Source organism: Lethenteron reissneri, chromosome 20, assembly GCF_015708825.2.
Source record: "Lethenteron reissneri isolate LAM-NWPU_2019-01 chromosome 20, ASM1570882v1, whole genome shotgun sequence".
Taxonomy (NCBI): domain Eukaryota; kingdom Metazoa; phylum Chordata; class Hyperoartia; order Petromyzontiformes; family Petromyzontidae; genus Lethenteron; species Lethenteron reissneri.
In genome coordinates this window covers 16,080,841-16,097,890 of record NC_083798.1, presented here as the reverse complement: position 1 = coordinate 16,097,890, position 17,050 = coordinate 16,080,841, and the positions used below count along the sequence as shown (strand labels likewise).

Sequence of the window (17,050 nt, the reverse complement as noted above, 5' to 3'; positions counted from 1 at the left end):
GCAGCGCAGTAATAACCAGGGCGCCCTGCCGGATTCGAACTGCGAATCTCTGCAACAAGCAGTGAACACGCCACCGCCGGGCCACGTCATGCCCCCGTACACATCTGACGCTGTGAAAATCGCCGTCACGAAAGCATGAAGTGCCTCGACGCATGACCTCTGCGGTCACCAAAACTCACACACCTGGGACTGCGCCCCAGGGAGAGCAGAGCTATGATATCAAATCACACACGAAAAAAAAAAATCGTCCTTGAAAAATGAAAGTGTAAGGTTTCTCTTGCTGTTTTCCGCTCTGCTTGGCGAGTGAGCGAGGTAGGTTAAACAGGGGTCAATTGCAATAAAGTGTGCAATGATTTCTAATTGTATAACCATGTAAAACAATTTATATTGATTGTTATTACGCCAGCGACAACTTAATCGCTTAAAAGATGAATTTCAAACGCGATTTAAAATCCAAAGATGGCCATTGTTGTAGATGCTCAGGGGATCTAGCACAACATTGTAAAATATTTAAACCTGAATTAATGGGAGTTTTATTTTTTTAAATGTTTTGCTTTTCTTTCGGTGACATTTGCCCTGTATCGCTCAGAGGACAGAAGAGTCTGTCTGCATCGTCACCACGGTGTCCATGAACCCACGGCTGGTGCAGCAGGTGCTGCGAGCGGCACACGCGCGCGCGGCTCACAGCTTCGAGTTCGTTTGCGGCCGTTATTATGTCCGGAGAAAAGTAATCTGTTGTTGTCGTTTGTGCCTTTTGTGGGCCGAGTCACAACATCAACAAAACATTTGTCAGAATAAACGATGAAATCTGAAAATATTGCGTGCGCAGCTGGAATGTGATCCTTGGACGTGCTGGTCGCAACGCGTAGAGGCAGCGGTGCATGCGATGGGAGCTGCGGGAGGGAAACCGGTGGGGTCACCGACCCACCGTGCTTTACGAGGCCTCCTGTTCTGTCACCACCTTGGCGTTGCGTTGCCTTGCGCATCGGGAGATTCGATCCGGCCTCCGCGAGTGGACGCCGTTGAATTCCGGGGTTTTTGCGAGCAGATAGATTTGCCGTGCTTGGACACCTGCAAGCATCTAGCAGTGGTGTCACGTGGTTGGGGAGGGATTCTGGTGCAAGGGATTAAACTGGGCTCCCATCCACAGTCTATACTGCTGTTCCCTGTTCATGTCCTGGCACCCGGGTGCCTCTGGCACATGAGCTCCGGTCAATGGCGGAGCCAGGATTTTCAGGTAGGGGGGGCAACCCCTCCAGCAATGAAAAAGTGATAGAGGAGTTGTTAGTAAGCAAGGACTTGTCCCTTGCTTTTTATTCGGCACATGTGCGGCGACAGCACAGCCGTCGAGCGAGGTTCGAATTCGAACTGTGTGTGATCGGCATCGCGCTCGCTGAAGGTGTTGATGCCTTCAGGGAAGTCGTGTACTGTATACACAACTGCGCACACGTCTGTGAGTCACTTATAACTGCTTTGCCGTTACTTATTGCCAATTATGGACTCAGACTATTGTCCTATCATCTCAGAGTACCTGGCACATAATATGCTACACAGTGGTAGTAGGGGGTCGTAAAATGCCACTTTATTACTAATATACCCCAATGATCCGATCGAAATTAGGGATTTCGATCTGATCATTGGGGGAGGGGGGGCACGTGCCACTCCACCCCCCCCCCCCCCCCACTGGCTCTGCCAGTGGCTCCGGTTCAGTTGCCCCCCTTGCACATTCAACCGATATTCCATTGGCCTCTACGGATGATGGGATTTACCAAAACGCGTGTGAAGTGTGCAAAATGTCAATTCGCGTCATGTTCCGTGTTCATTCTTGAGCTTGCCTGCCTGTTTGACATGCAGCAAAGCGATTCAGTATTAGTTAATACAATACATTCTTACTCTTCTTACTGGGTATGCTATGAAGCTCTGTCTGGTGATGGTGTCACTTAATAAAACAGAACATTGAAGGAAGGTGAGGTGAAACCACTTAAACGCTCCTTCTTGAGTAATGGCTTGAGATCCCTCGGATGGAGTGTGGTGTCGAACAATGAGGAGTGTGGAATGGGATCAGATTGGCTGGAGGAAGCTTGAGCCAATGGACCTGCCCTTGGTCAGAAAACCTAAGAACGATTTTTACCCTATATCATTGCAAGATCATTATCATCGGCTATGAACAATCCACTGCTGGATGAAGGTCTCCACTAACTGCCACCACCACCTCTCACGATTCTGCGATGTAACAATCCATCCAGCACCTATGATAGAATATGTTATTCATAAAATTTATATTTGCATGTATGTTGAACTTTTTCACCGTACGTAGCCAACCGTGCAAATCGGTGTGGAGAGGCCCTGATCCAGCAGTGGACTGACAAAGGTCTATACAGGCTTTCAGCACCCAGGACCACATAAATCATATTTAGATGAATGTTAATTTCATACTGTACCTGGACTCAGGAATGTGGAAATGTGTGCAAGTTGCGACGGAACAAGTATTTGCCCCTTTTGGAACAAGAGAGGTTTTGCTCTTCCAGGACAGAATTTTGTCTCTCTAAAAACACAGTTGCACCATGATATCTCTGCCGAGTAAACGGACCACCAAAGAGGAACACGGGCGAATTGTAATCCCTTCTAGATTTGAGGTTTTCATGACTGCAAGGATCCATACTCTTTGGTTCTTTCGGTAAAGTCACGTAGGTGAAAAAAAAGAAAAATGTATTTCAAAAATTGTTTTTTTCACCTACGTGACTTCACCGAAAGAACCAAAGAGTATGAATTGTAATCCCCTCTGGTCCACGGTCTACTCAAACACATCGCCTCGGTTCCAAGAGTTCTTCTGTTTTGTTTTCCTATAAAACGTCACACGAACACTAAACGGGGGCTCACGGCTGTGCGTGATGTTGAATTTAGACTTGTTTCAAAACGCCGCATTTTCACGGAATCTTGTTTTCACCATTGCCAAATTAAACGTCCATAAACTGCACTGAGTGCCCCAAAAAGGTACCATGATTGCATCAGCTCTGCTCGATGATATCCTGTGCGCCAGACACACGCGATGCAGTCCCGGAGCTGAGGACCCCCCTCCCCCTCCTGATGGCTGAGTCCCCCATTCAACATGGCTTGTTGTACAAGAAAACAACGTTGGTACATCATTTAACACCAGCGACAACTAAGTAATGGACCGCCGTTCCTCGTGTGCATAGGGGGTGAGAGCTGGTGCAGAATGCATGAAGAGCTTATTGTATATCACTCGTTTTGCATATCACTCATTCCGTTTAGCGTGTAACAATTGTTTAAAATTGACTGAGTGGTTTTATCCCCCCCCCCCCCCCCACCTTTAAATAAGGTCACACTACAGGGCTTGATGTGATGCCATGCAGCTGTAGGTCTGGGTCGGAAAAACACACTTTCCCAGTAAGTGTGACGTCTCAACAAATGTTTGTTCTAGCCTGACCGTCTCGGAGGAAAGTTGTAAAGATTTGCTTGAGTGAAAAGGAGCTCAGGCAGTTACTGCTTCTGCAAATACAAGCGCAGAGCTTTCAGGGAGTCCCTTTGGAACCACAGTCGGGACATTGTGCATGCAAAGCAAACACGGGCGGGTTTATTTTCTGGTTAATGTGTTGTCACAACAGCCTCCACTTGCACCTCTGCTTGGGTTTTAAGAACAGAGCCCCCCCCCCCTCCCCCCCTTTGCTGTTTGTGACGCAGATGTTATATGGCCCTGCAGCTCTCCCTCCCAATGTTTGGTACCGGGTTAAGTGGTTTTGAATTGCCTGGTCACCCCAGAGATCAGGCCACTGACCCGTAACGAGGGGGGTTCGAACTCAATCCCTGCTCTCCGGTGCAGTACACTTCCCCAGGTAGGGCGATCGGCTCCTCTGTTTCCAATTATCTCTGCCGTCCCGCAGATGAGCAAGGACCCCCCTGCATGTGCAGACACCCCCTCCCCCTGCCCCACACTGCCCATGCTCTCCCCCTGCCCTGTTATGCTGACAAATTATTCCAGGCACTGTCATTTGCATATACTGTTCCCTGTTGCTGCTGGGTCTGAGAGCTGTGCTGTACATGGCAAGTTCCAGACAGTAGTCAATCATTGATGTAGTGAAGAATTACATTGAACTAAAGGCTGTGAGTAAGGCTGAGGTAAGGCAGCTGGTAAAGAAAAGACAAAGATGTAGCGAATTTATATTGGCATTATTGTGACTCTCGAGCTCACGGGGAGAAGAAGAGTTCTTTCGAGAATTTGGTTTTTAATATTTGACCGTTACATTTATGATAACAATGTTGTTGTTATTTTATGATCCATAAACTATTATTGTTTCGTGATTATTATTTGCGATCCATGCCTGCAAAACGTGCACATTAAAGCCCCGAATGTGCACTCGCGTGGCAACGCTTGTGATTGGTCAAGAAAATTACTTGAACTTCCATCCACCGCGGTCGTGCTATGGAACTCTCCAATGTGTTTTCGGGTTGTACGGCGAGTTGTTTGGCACGATGTCTGACGTTCTTCTCCACGTGCTGGAGAAAAAGGCTGTGCAACTCCATCGGCAAAACACCTGGGCAGCAAGCGACTTCAAATTGTCATTCGTTGGGTTATGTACAAGGTGCACATTTTCCACGACGCTGGCACTAACCCTCAATTTTTCAACTCAGCAATTGAAATTCTCCACGGGTGATTTTTATCGATTTTACAGGTCGCATTTTCCGACCACGGCCCCATGTCTCTGCGTGGTCCACCTCCACCCTCGCGAAACTCCGCTCCCCATCGCGTGTGTGTACACCCCCCCTCCCCCCGCCTGCACGTCCAGGTGGTGCACGCGGCGGAGGAGGCCGCCGCGGCCCTGGCGTCGGCTCTTCCGCCCGAGCCGTGCCTGCGGCTGCTGTGGCCATTCGTGCAGACGGCCACCTACCCCAGCAACCTCGCCGCCATCAAGATGCAGACCAAGGTGGTGGAGCGGCTTCCACAGGACGTGCTGCTGTCTCTGTTGCCCGATGTTGTGCCCGGCCTCGTGCAGGTAACCATCACAGATGTAAAGCTTTCGTGACTGCAGGGATTCATCTTCTTGGTTCTTTCGGTAAAGTCACGTAGAAGGGAAATAATAATAAAATAATAATAATAAAACATAATAAAATAATTCTCACGACGTTTCGGCCACAACGCAAGCAGCCGTCCTCAGGTGAAGAACAGGTCGGTCGGAAAGACGGCGTCTGAATGGGACCTGTTCTTCACCTGAGGACGGCTGCTTGCGTTGTGGCCGAAACGTCGTGAGAATTATTTTATGATGTTTTATTTTTATAATTTTATTATTTCCCTTCTACGTGACTTTACCGAAAGAACCAAGAAGAGGGTAACCATCACGTGGGGGACTCGCGTGTCAAGGGCGCTTGCGTAGACGCTCCCCAAGCGAACTCAACCAGTCCAGTGCCCTGGCCGCAGTCGAACCTCGGAGACCACCAGTGGCAGCTGGCAATGTGTAGCGCGATGCGTACTCGGCACAGGCCTGTCAGTGGGCATTAGGCTGCCGGTAGTAGTAGTGATGTTGCTACGTGGAGTTATTTTCCCACTTAAGTAATTTCCAAGTCGTTTATTGTATTTGTCAAATGTTGACCATAATGCCGTTACACATGGCCTACTTTTTTTTCCCCCGAAGAATTAATATTCAATCTGAAATATTTTGGATTTATGAGAAAAAGGGTGAATCAAACATAACCTCAAATTCAAGTCTTCGTTAACATAACAAGCTAAATACTGTAAAAAAGTCCAATTAATCTCACCTCTATCTCGTCTTCGCCTCCCTTTTTTCTCATCTCAAGCCATCTTTATTTTTTTCATCTACATTTAACTTATCGTCCTGTCTATATCTTTTGTCATCTCACGAGGAAATGTGCAAATTGAAAGGGAGAGTCCCCTAATTTCTGCTCAGGTTCCCCAGTGGGCGAGCGCCACCGCTGGCCGCTCATCCTGCTGCTGGCACGGAGCCACCCGTTGTTTAGAGGACGCGGCGCGCACTGTTATGGTCACCCCTCTCTCACCACACGCAGCTCAAAACATTTGAATATAAGTTACACGGCACCACCGCCACCATCGACGCAGCGTACAAAGCGGCGTAGGATTTCCACAGTCGTAAAGTCCTGCAGCTTTGGGAGGTGAGTGCTATTGGGCGTATAATCTATGCTTTATGTAGCCACAAGCAGGGTCTGTTTATGGGATGGCAAGCTGGCCTGTTGAGAGACAAGTGGGACGATGATGCAGGCTTAGCCCGGGGCTGGATGCTGTCCCACAACTTTGAAACCTACCTTCTATCTTGTTCGTGTCTGGGTCTCGCTTGTAAAATGTGTTGGATATCAGCGTTAGCTTTCACGTATTGCTAAATGAAGAATTGGTTCTTTTACGTTATTAAATCATTCATTTAGAATAACATATTAATCTAAAGATTGGCTCTCGTATGATTTTTTTTAAATAAAGGAATATGATGGATTGACAGTTTTTTTGTGAATAGTACAATCTACCTTTATACCCATTTAATTCATATTTATACACCAAAATGTACCAATATTACATGCTGGTTAAGCTGCCAGATTTATTCGCATATGGGGAGGCCTTCATCCAACAGTGGATTGATCATGGCTGATGATGATTTAGAAAACTGCACCACTGTTCTGAGTAAGGTTCCATCATTAGTGGCAACACACAAAGTGGAAAGGACTTTAATGAACCCTAACCTGGCATGTATGCCTCAATTCAGGATAGGTTTCCGATTCTAAAACACTCGTGGGAAATATTAATCATTGGTAGAACATCATAACACCCAGAGAAAATCTAACACGTGCATAGACGGAAATAACGGTCACACAGATTGGTCAGCAGCCCAGTTGTATGACCCCATCTACAATGTCGGACAACCTTCATAAATGACAATTTTAATCCACAGAGATAAACTCGAGAAACAGGGCCTGTAATAAGTATTCTTCATCAACAGCTTGTCACGTTCCAGGGTCGCAATTCCATTCAATAATGGTTGCAACATGACGAATGTAGGCATCACGTGAACAGCACCAAAAAATTACATGCTGAACTCAAATTCGCTCTCCCGCGTGCGCGATTCGGTGCACTCTTCGCGATTTTAGCAGGGGAATTGATGTAAGGTAAGGCGCATGATGCGAGCGGTTTGCGGTCGACGTTTGCACGTGGGTGCACGTGGGTGCACGTGGGTGCACGTGCGCGCGCAGGGCTACGACAACGCCGAGACAAGCGTGCGCAAGGCGAGCGTGTTCTGCCTCGTGGCGATCTACACGGTGATCGGGGACGAGCTCACCCCACACCTGGCGCTGCTGTCCAGCAGCAAGGTGAGGTGCGGCGGTGCCGGCCACGTGGAGAGTGTCCTGGGGCAGGGTCCCCCATTGGGTGGCGCGGCCTCACCAGGCGGTGATATGTTGTACAGGACCCAGAGGGATGATGCATTGGTCTGACCGTGGCCAAGATTTGAACTACAAAGAAACTAAATTTCGATTTAAAGCTTTCGTGACTGCAGGGATTCATCTTCATGGTTCTTTCGGTAAAGTCACGTAGAAGGGAAATAATAAAATAATAAAAATAAAACATAATAAAAAAATTATCACGACGTTTCGGCCACAACACAAGCAGCCGTCCTCAGGTGAAGAACAGGTCTGTCGGGAAGACAGCGTCATTCAGACGCTGTCATTCAGACGCTGTCATTCCAACAGACCTGTTCTTCACCTGAGGATGGCTGCTTGCGTTGTGGCCGAAACGTCGTGAGAATTATTTTATTATGTTTTATTTTTATTATTTTATTATTTCCCTTCTATGTGACTTTACCGAAAGAACCAAGAAGATAAAAATAAACTACTAAACTATTTTTTATTTTACCAGGTAAGGCCCACTGAGCTATATAGCTCTTTTTCAGAAGTGAACTGGCTACAAATAATAGCTCAATGAAGTGGCTTATCATGTGGAAATGTATAGCAGCCAAATACTCGAAACGTGTTTCTAAATGTGGAGAGAAAAACTCGAGGACTCGGATAAAATCCATGCGACAACAGGTATAACATGTAAACTCGAAATATAGAGGCATCACGGTCAGGATAGAACCCACGACCGCCTGTATACCAGGCGAGGTAGTTAATAGCTCGCCACCGTGGCGCGTCAACTCGTGAACCTTCCGCTTGGGAGCCTACTGGCCTCTTAACTGAGGTAACCCTCAGCTTTATTTAAAATATAAATGGGTAAAGTGAAATGCATGTTCCTGAGTGAGCATGTAAATAAATGTTCGTTTATTTTCCAAATATCATCTGTTTTGTGCCTCTGAGGCATGAACAAAGCCTGGATCCATTATCTGTTTATCAAGCACACAGGCTGTTCTCTTCCTGTGCTAATTTGCAATGCTACTGCACCAGGTGTGTCTGCTGGTGTTGCTGGGAAATGTGTTACAAATTAACTGCAACAATCATTGCTCCTCTCTTATCACACACCCTAATTGTAGTTTAAATTAAGCGCCATTGCGTACGTCTAAAATTCAGCAAATTACTGGCCTGCAAATATTTATTCTGGGTTATTTGTTTGTAATATTTGCAAAGCCACCTTTTGGTGTTCATAGAAAAAAAAAGAATCCTTGCCCCCCTTCTTAAGAAAGAAAGCAACTTGTTGCACTTCAGATCTCTTTCTTGAAGCCCTCGGATAAGATGGCTTATCTTGTAAGCCGCATATAAAGGCCAAAGGGTTTGTTTTGGACCACAAAGACATAATGGCAAAAGGCCCCAAAGGCTAATCCTGTAATGGGGGTGCCTTGCTCCGTCTGTTGCATTAGGGACAGGGGCGTTGCCTGGCTGGCACGTCGGCTGTGGCGTGGCTGCTTGCCCACATGCCACCCTGTCTGTCCTGATGTCTCTGGCACCGCACGGGCTTAAACTTTCCCTGTGCTGATCACAAACAACCCGAGGGAATAAAAAATAATGCAACAGTTGATTGGCTTTAGTGACAGAAAACCTAACGTTATTTTTACGTGCAGCAGTTCACAGATTTTAATGCCTGGCTGGTTTTGTTGTTTTAACTTATTTTAGTTTGTGCTTTGTGTACTAAACTTGCGAATTGAGATTTAGTTTCAAACACACGGTTGACAGAATTTGAAGAAATGTACTTTTAAGCAAATTATTTGGGCGAATAATTTTCACTCTCTGCTGGCAGGAGTTGTTGAATCTCACACTTGCAAAGTGTGTATTGCATAGAAAGCGATTACACACTATAATGAATGAAAATACACCTTTAACACAATTGCTTTGTGGTTTTGTGCAATTAAATGTTCTCTTTCCCCAGTGCAGGCTTTATAGCTATTTGTTTAAAGGGCCATCCATTCTGTTTAGAAACAATTGTAATTTAGTACCACCACGTTTTCCTCTTGAGATGTAGCTCAGATAATACCTACCAGGCCTCACAGGGCAGGTTGTCTAATGCCACCCATTTCAAGGCCCTGCCTTTCCTTCTATTGATGTCCACGTGTGCACACACACACTCACACTCCCGTGTATATTAGACAATGCCCATGAAAGGGAACGGCTCGCATGCTAACCCGGTGCAGTGTGTGCCACCACCTTCATTGCTGCAGGTGGCGGCTTGCGATGGTGACAGGTGCTGGTGCAAGGACTTGCCAAATGGGATAAGTTCACGGTGTTCATTAGTGTGGGGGGCAGTTGGGGGGGGGGCAGTATCCAATTAACAGGATTCGTACAATTACATTTGCAATGGAAACGCAAAGAAACGGAGACAATTGTCATCACTGCAGCTGTTGGGCCTGTCATCGAGGAGGCATTCATTTCTCTTCCACGGTGTGACATAAATCCTGACACAGCATTGCGCTGATGCTTTTGCAACAGTGCATGATGTTTCTACTTCCATGGCGAGGTGACCGTCAACACAGAACACCTGTGCCTATTTTATTTAGACATCAACTCGGGCTGTTTATGGATGCAATAGTGGATGTGGAGCAGCTGAGTTCGTGGATGCATTTTTTAAAAATAATCCCATGCATCAATTAACATATTTATCTGACGTATTAATACACAGGGGTACAGCGGCAACGCAGTCATTAATGCACTGCACTATGAACCCGGCGAGCTGAGTTTGAGTTCAGGCCCCGGCTAATATCAGTGACGAGTGATATCTGAACGGGTCCTGGCCTCCAGCTGCTTCGCTAACCCGCACTGGCTGCCAGTATGGTGAAGTATGGTCATATTGATCTGGCTTTGGCGGATTGGCAAAAATCTGTAAACTATAAATGATTAATTCTAGATTTGAAGCTTTCGTGACTGCAAAGATTCATATTCTTAGGTTTTTTCGGTAAAGTCACGTAGATAAAACATCAAAATTAATAAAAATAAAATAAAATAAAGATCTTTATTTTAAAGATCTTTATTTTATTTAAAGATCTTTATTTTATTTTATTTTTATTAATTTTGATGTTTTACCTACGTGACTTTACCGAAAAAAACCTAAGAATATGTATAAATGATTCATATGAATATGATTTTTCCATCAGGTGTGAAAATATATAATCACGTGTTGGTACATTTTAATACCTCGTGAAAAGAATACAAGGTATTAAAATGTTTAATTCTCTGTTGCGGAACATTGTGACAACTCATTTCTTGAGAACTGCGTCTTGTGTTTTATTTGTCCTTGCCCCGCACCTCCGATTAGCAAGGTTCGCTTTGTATGGTGCGAAAGGTCAACAGGTCAACATTGAAATATACAAAAGGCCATCTCGACGTTAAAACAATGTCTTTTCCGTGTCCTATTTCACTAAACTCAGTTGGAATTAAAAAAAGACATCCGATGTCATTGGCAATCAAAAGCTGTCTATTCACTGAATTGTTGCCCATATTTCACTGATGTCAATTAATTTCATGTTGGTTGTTTTATACTTGTGTGTCAGCAATGTAAACTACTCCATTGTGTAGGGAATTTTTACGTGCACGTGTGTATAAAACACAATGCAAACATATTTACGTGAGCCCTCCCCTCCCACTTGTGGTGTAGCCTATTTGTAACGTGTAAGCCGCGTTTAAATGGGGCAAAGCTAACTTCAAAGGAAAGGGCTGTTAAAGCTGCAAGGACTTTTACAGCCCATTGAAGGATCACCACATTTACACATAAAAGATTGCATTGTATGAATTGTATAAAATCAACACTGCCTAATTTAATAAATGACAGTTGTGTGTTTCACCAGTTTAAAGATGTAACAACAGTATAAATTGCCTGACCTGATATCTCAGAAGCTAAGCCGGATTTGCATCCACCTGTCAATACCGATTGCTGTCGGCTCAGGATGCGTTGGTGGCCAGCAGATGGCAGTCAGGGAACTGTATTCCTAAATCTATCTGTTTGGATCTATGGCCTTTAGTCCCTTGTATGTGTGGCGTCTTCTCCAGGAAACTCAGTTTGCTTCCGCATGTCCGCTGCTTAATGAAATGAGCTCCACTAGTAATGAGTCATGAGGCTATGAGAGCTTTTCCTGGGTAAATCAACTTGTTGTGGGAGTCTGCAGTCAACAATCTGCACCATGGCTGCTGAAAATAACCGCTCAAAGAGCGCCTTTTGCTTGTATGACTTCATTATGTTCCAGGGTTCTTTACCCGCTTAAACAAACAGGTAATATAACCAACCGTTTAATGTTTGGCGCTGAGGGGTTTTTCTGTTTGCCTCTGGCGGGGTTACTTAAGTGGCATTAAGCAGTTTTATACAGATGGGAAGTGTTCATCTCGTAGCAAGAAACTGGAAATCGTTGCTTTTACAACTGCACTTTTAAATACTGTAATAGGTGAACACTCCTTCAATGGCACGCTGAAGGTCATGTGCAGACTCCAGTCCCACCCTTTGATACGAGCAGGTAGCCATGTAAACATTCCTTCGTGTAATGAATCGACTTAAATTCACGTGACATTTCTTTTATTCCAGAATCTGTATTGTTTAAAAAATGGCAAACATTTACCCAGGAAAACCACACTTAGTATCAAGACTATTTTTCAGGAGGAGTTCTGCATTGCGAAATTTGGCCAATCACTTAAATTCGTTTTTGCCATGAGCATGTAAAAACAATTAAATAACACCCGTGAAATTGTACAACGCTTGCGAGGTACAGGATGAAGACAAGCATCACAGGCTGCACGCATCATTGCCATTGCATTTTGTCATTTCTCTGCACAGATGAAGCTGCTGAATCTGTACATTAAGCGAGCCCAGGCAGGCTCCAGTGGAGAGAGCACGGCCGATATGCCGGGCCAGAGCTGAGCGCGTCATCGCCGCCACCATCACAAACCACCGCAAGACGCGGTGCTCTGTACAACCGGGGGGACGGCACCTGGCATGCAACTCCTCGCTTCGTGCTCCACACTCCCCCCCCCCCCCCCCGCTGTCTGCCCACCTTCTCTGCTTGAATGACGGTGCCTTCGTGCCCACTTGGGTCCCCACCGTCACCGCGAGTGTCCTCGGATAGCCAGGGATTCATTTCTCACTGCATATTTTCTTGGTCGCCAGTAGTCTGGAGTAGGTGGCACATTGACAATGGTCACGGCCACAGTTGACAGGTTTGCTGGATGTGGCGTGCCCGGTGTAGACATTTTTTCTGAGTCACCAACCCAGACAGACCCCGCTGAAGTCAGAATCAGAATCTTTATTTCGACTGGAAGAATCCGATGAGCTATGAAGCTCTTTTTCACCGATGTCCAGTAGGAGCGGGTCAAAAAGTTAAGTGCCGTGTAGGGCCATCCGTGTGGCTTTTGGCTGGCAGCGGCGCAGTAAGCGGTAGCCACAGCTGTAGTGGGAGGGATTGTGGATGCGGTGCGCTGGGTCGGGGAGTACTTTCATGTCACTGAGCCAGTGGCCAGGCTCGGATGAATTAGCTCTGTGTGTGTGGCTATCCATGTAGCAGTGGCACGGCTGTGTGGAACGCAGAGAGAATGACTGCATGTTGCGCTGGTGGGCAGGAGCTGGTCCACCCCCTTTAAAGTGTCGTGACTGAGTAGGTTGTGGAGAGCATCGGGGTCAGGTGTCGTGAAATTTAACTGTCATGTGTTGCTCCATCAGCACACGAGTGGAAAAGTAAATTTGTCAGTGTCCAAGATCTTCATTAAGATGTGTATTTTGTTCGATTATTCTCAGCACAATACATAGTTTAACTCATATCTGAGCCGCTGTCACGGTCGTTAATTAAATTATCACTTTTTTTCTCCAAATATCAATGCACAGCATTTAGTATAATGCCACTGTATAGTGGAGCAAACCATGCCCGCGTTAATGTAACATAACATAAGCTCGCACTTTGTCATTCACACCAACTCGTTTGTTATATCTGATCTAAAATCCACCAGAGTGCTGTAAGTGTAATGTACGAGAAATTGCTGCCCACTTCGTGAACACACCGCTGGGTTATTTGGAATGCTGGCCGTTGGAATTGTCCGTTAATGTAGGAGGTTGCCGGTGCGTCGTATTTAATCTTAGTCAGAGTCACGTGAATTGACACGTCTGTGCATTTGTAGCGCTTTACCACCTTTTGCCATCTTCGAGCCATGCTGCGCTGCTTGCGCTGTGTTCAGCGTCTGTGCGTGCACAACAAACACAGAGGCTAGCAGCGCACTCGGGTAGCCGCGTACTGTGTCGTGCCATCCCGTTCATACCACCGAGCAGAGCCGGCCCAGCCACTAAGCGACCCTTGCAATTGCAAAGGGCCCCGTGGCCAGCAGAGGGCCCCCTAGAGTCACTGCGAGCTAGTGGGTGAAAAAAAAGTCATACATCAAAGGGGCCTCCAACCAAATTTTGCTTAGGGCCCCCAAAGGTCTAGGGCCGGTTCTGCCACCGAGGCACCTGGTGGACGACTCTTGCCAAGGTAGCATGGGCTCATAGCACATCGATATGTTTAGGGACGATGGTGAATGTTGTAATATGCATGCTGCCACAATAACTATCGGGAGATGCAGTCATCGCTCAGTCGTGTGTGCTCTTCAGACGGAATCCCTGTTTGAATACGTTTGCGTAGATGTTTTTCACGTAAGGTTTTCAAAAAGCACCACGAAGATTGCCCGCCGATAATTACACTCACTCGTTTTGAGAATAGCAGCATCTGCTGGATATAATTTTTTTAGTCTAGAAAGTGGAGAGGGATTAGGTCGTGATATTTATTGGGTTGAAGTCACAAACATGGATTTAATAGTGGCAGGAGGGGCTCAATACAAGACTGTATCCACTTCATCTTCCTGGCATTTTCCCAATAAATGTGGGCTCTGCCTCACTGCTCCTCTTTCTGCACTCGCTCCTGTCCTGGGTCATCCTCTCCACATCCTCCACATCCTGACTCACCACGTGGAGCCACCGGTCTCTCGGCCTACCTCTCAGTCTCTGCCCTGTTTATCACCTTCCTTCCGATGTGATTTCGCTCTCTTCTTACGGCATGTCCTAGCCACCCGAGTCAACTATCGTTCAGACGCACTGCTCTATCTGCATACTTATTCATAGTCACACTGCTGTTAAGTACGGACATTGATCAGTCCCATGGCTAATTTCAGAAGTGGCAGCACACACCTGTAATCTGGCGACTTGGAGGCACTTCGCAAACAAAATATGCCTGTTGGATAGCACAGCAAGTAAGTTGCATGCCGAACTGTGTTAAATTTGTTAGTCATTTTTACGCGTGGGTTTTTTTCCACTACTGCTGTTTTCTCACACATGCAACAATAACTAAAAATAAATCGAATAGATCAAGCAGCCAAAGCAGGTGGAAAAAATGTTCAGACTCAGTGAGGCATTCCTAGATAAACAGAGAATTTACCGTACTTTATTAAAATCAATCTTGGGCCAAAACAGTAGCATTAACATTCTTGTTTTTTTGTTGTTTATGCGCCACCCTCCTTTAATGACCACGAGCCGCGCAAACTAAGGTCGGCACACCGCAGTCTGAAGTGGGGGGGGGGGGATGTGTCTGGCTTAGCATCACCGTGGCACTTTTCAGATATCCACGAGGCTACTCCTGAAGCCATCCCCCGGCTCACTCACCAACCTTCACGTGAACATACAGTATCAACGCCATCGATCAACTCCCCACCATACAAAAGGAGAAAACTAAAGGACCCTCCATCGTAGCCCATCAGCTAACAACTCCCTCCACATTTCACCTCTCCATTGCAACCATAAATCGACAAAACATAGCGTTAGAGCTGAAGCGTAATTCAAGTGGAGGTGATGTCTCGGTAACATAGAGTCGGTGGTTAGTGTCCAAATGGCAATCCTGCGGGAGCTTCCGCCTGACGCAGACTCGCTACTGATGAACAATCGTGGCAGCAAGATTGCGTGTGTAGCACTGCTGGCTGGTAGCTCTCCAGTTTCCTGCCACATGTCGCGTGAAGTTGTAGTTTGACATGACGCGCGGCGTGTGTGGTGTCGCAAGTTAGAGTAGCTCGTTTGTTATTTAAAATTGACGCGGGTTCTTGTCAATGTAAAAGAAAAACGGTGTGCGTGTGTTTTTTATGTTCATAAAAAAAGAATTCTTAACTGGGCAACGCAGAAAAATACGACAAAAAAAATTGTGCCACGTTTAAAACGTCGTGCGACACCGGCTGATGATGTCGCTGGCTGACTGGCGTGTCATGCCCTGGTTTCAGGTCGCTAATTTGAGAACTTTAATTTATAATAAAATCACAACTCACTTTTGTAAATGTTCTCTTTTTAGTGGGTGGACAGATTATAGGAAAACACGTTTTATGTATTAAAACATTGATTAAAACTTTATATATAATGCTATTAATTAGGAGTAGAGTATACAGATTTATAGATATATTAATTAATCCCTTATCCCATATACTAGATATATCTGCTAATGTAGTGAGACATGTTATGGGCAACAGGGTTATCATTGGGGAGGCAAACAACTCTACAGTTTTGCTCACGATGTTGCCCAGGGCTTAATCTTTCACGCAATATATTGCCACAGTTTGCTACATTCCTGGGAGGTGGCACGTGACTAATAACCACAGCCATAACGAGAGCTACTGTGGATGTGGTGTGCTGCGTGCAGGAAAAATTTCCGAGTAGATGACCCACACAGACCTGGCTGAAATTAAGCTCTGGTGTTGCTTTGTTTTTCACTGGTTTACAATGAACATTGCATCATAATCTGAGAAAAGATAACGAAAAAATATTTGTCCTAGATAATTGGCAGATATATAAAGTATGTACATTGCAAAGTTGCACCCTGTATTGACTGTGGCAGCTGTTATCACAGAGTATATTGCTGTAGGTGGTGGGTTTGCATGGAGGAGATAATATATATCGAGTTATTCTCTGATGGATATTTAATTGAGATGTATTTCCTTAAATGTGTTTAATAAACTGTACAGATATTAAAAAAGGTAGTTTGGAAAATGTGTCTTTCTGGGAAAGGGATGCTGGAGGTGATGATGTGTTTTGTTTATTTGCAACGAAGGTGCAAATTCTCCAATGTCTTTTCGGATTGTGCTGCGTGCTTTTCGGCACGGTGTCGGACATTTCGCAGCACGTGCCGGAAGCTTCTTCAGCAAATGAATTGAGCATCTCGCGTTGCCCCTGGATTGTACAGCACTGCCGTCAGTAAGTGATTGTGTCTGGAGTCGGCTGGCCGATGTGAAGCTCCCTGCACATTTAGAGAATTTTCGGACACCATGCTGAACGACACCTGCAGCAACTCAAAAACACGTACGAGGGCTGTGCAGGCACAACCGCGAAAATCAACGAGCTAAGATGCGATTTTGTCGATTTTTGTTCTACATAAAAAAACCTCATAATTTCAACCTGAAAACAGTCCTGGAAGCAAATGTGCATCGGATCTCGTAAATTGTATCCCAGCACACGTGGTCTAATTCACTTACAACTGGAAATGTAACGGGTAACAACAAAACACTGTGAGAACGTGTAGAATTGACGTGGAAGTGAGTAAAACTCATCACAGTTCACACCGGTAATTCATAGCCTAAACCAAGTGTGATATCTTTCCTTTATGTATAGCAATGCGATCGA

The 17,050-nt window shown here is 45.7% G+C and overlaps 1 protein-coding gene across 8 annotated transcripts in view; it reads left to right on the top strand.

The window, feature by feature from the left end:
- The window catches only part of LOC133344869 (CLIP-associating protein 2-like), a 78,986-nt gene extending 62,595 nt beyond the window's left edge, over positions 1 to 16,391 (top strand). For all 8 annotated transcript variants that reach the window (XM_061555142.1, XM_061555148.1, XM_061555143.1 and 5 more), the window contains 3 exons: positions 4,806 to 5,012; positions 7,228 to 7,344; positions 12,215 to 16,391. In XM_061555142.1, the coding sequence (XP_061411126.1) occupies positions 4,806 to 5,012; positions 7,228 to 7,344; positions 12,215 to 12,298 (408 nt within the window). In that variant the 3' untranslated portion in view covers positions 12,299 to 16,391. The remainder of the gene's footprint in view (positions 1 to 4,805; positions 5,013 to 7,227; positions 7,345 to 12,214) is intronic.
- Positions 16,392 to 17,050: the final 659 nt, after the last annotated feature.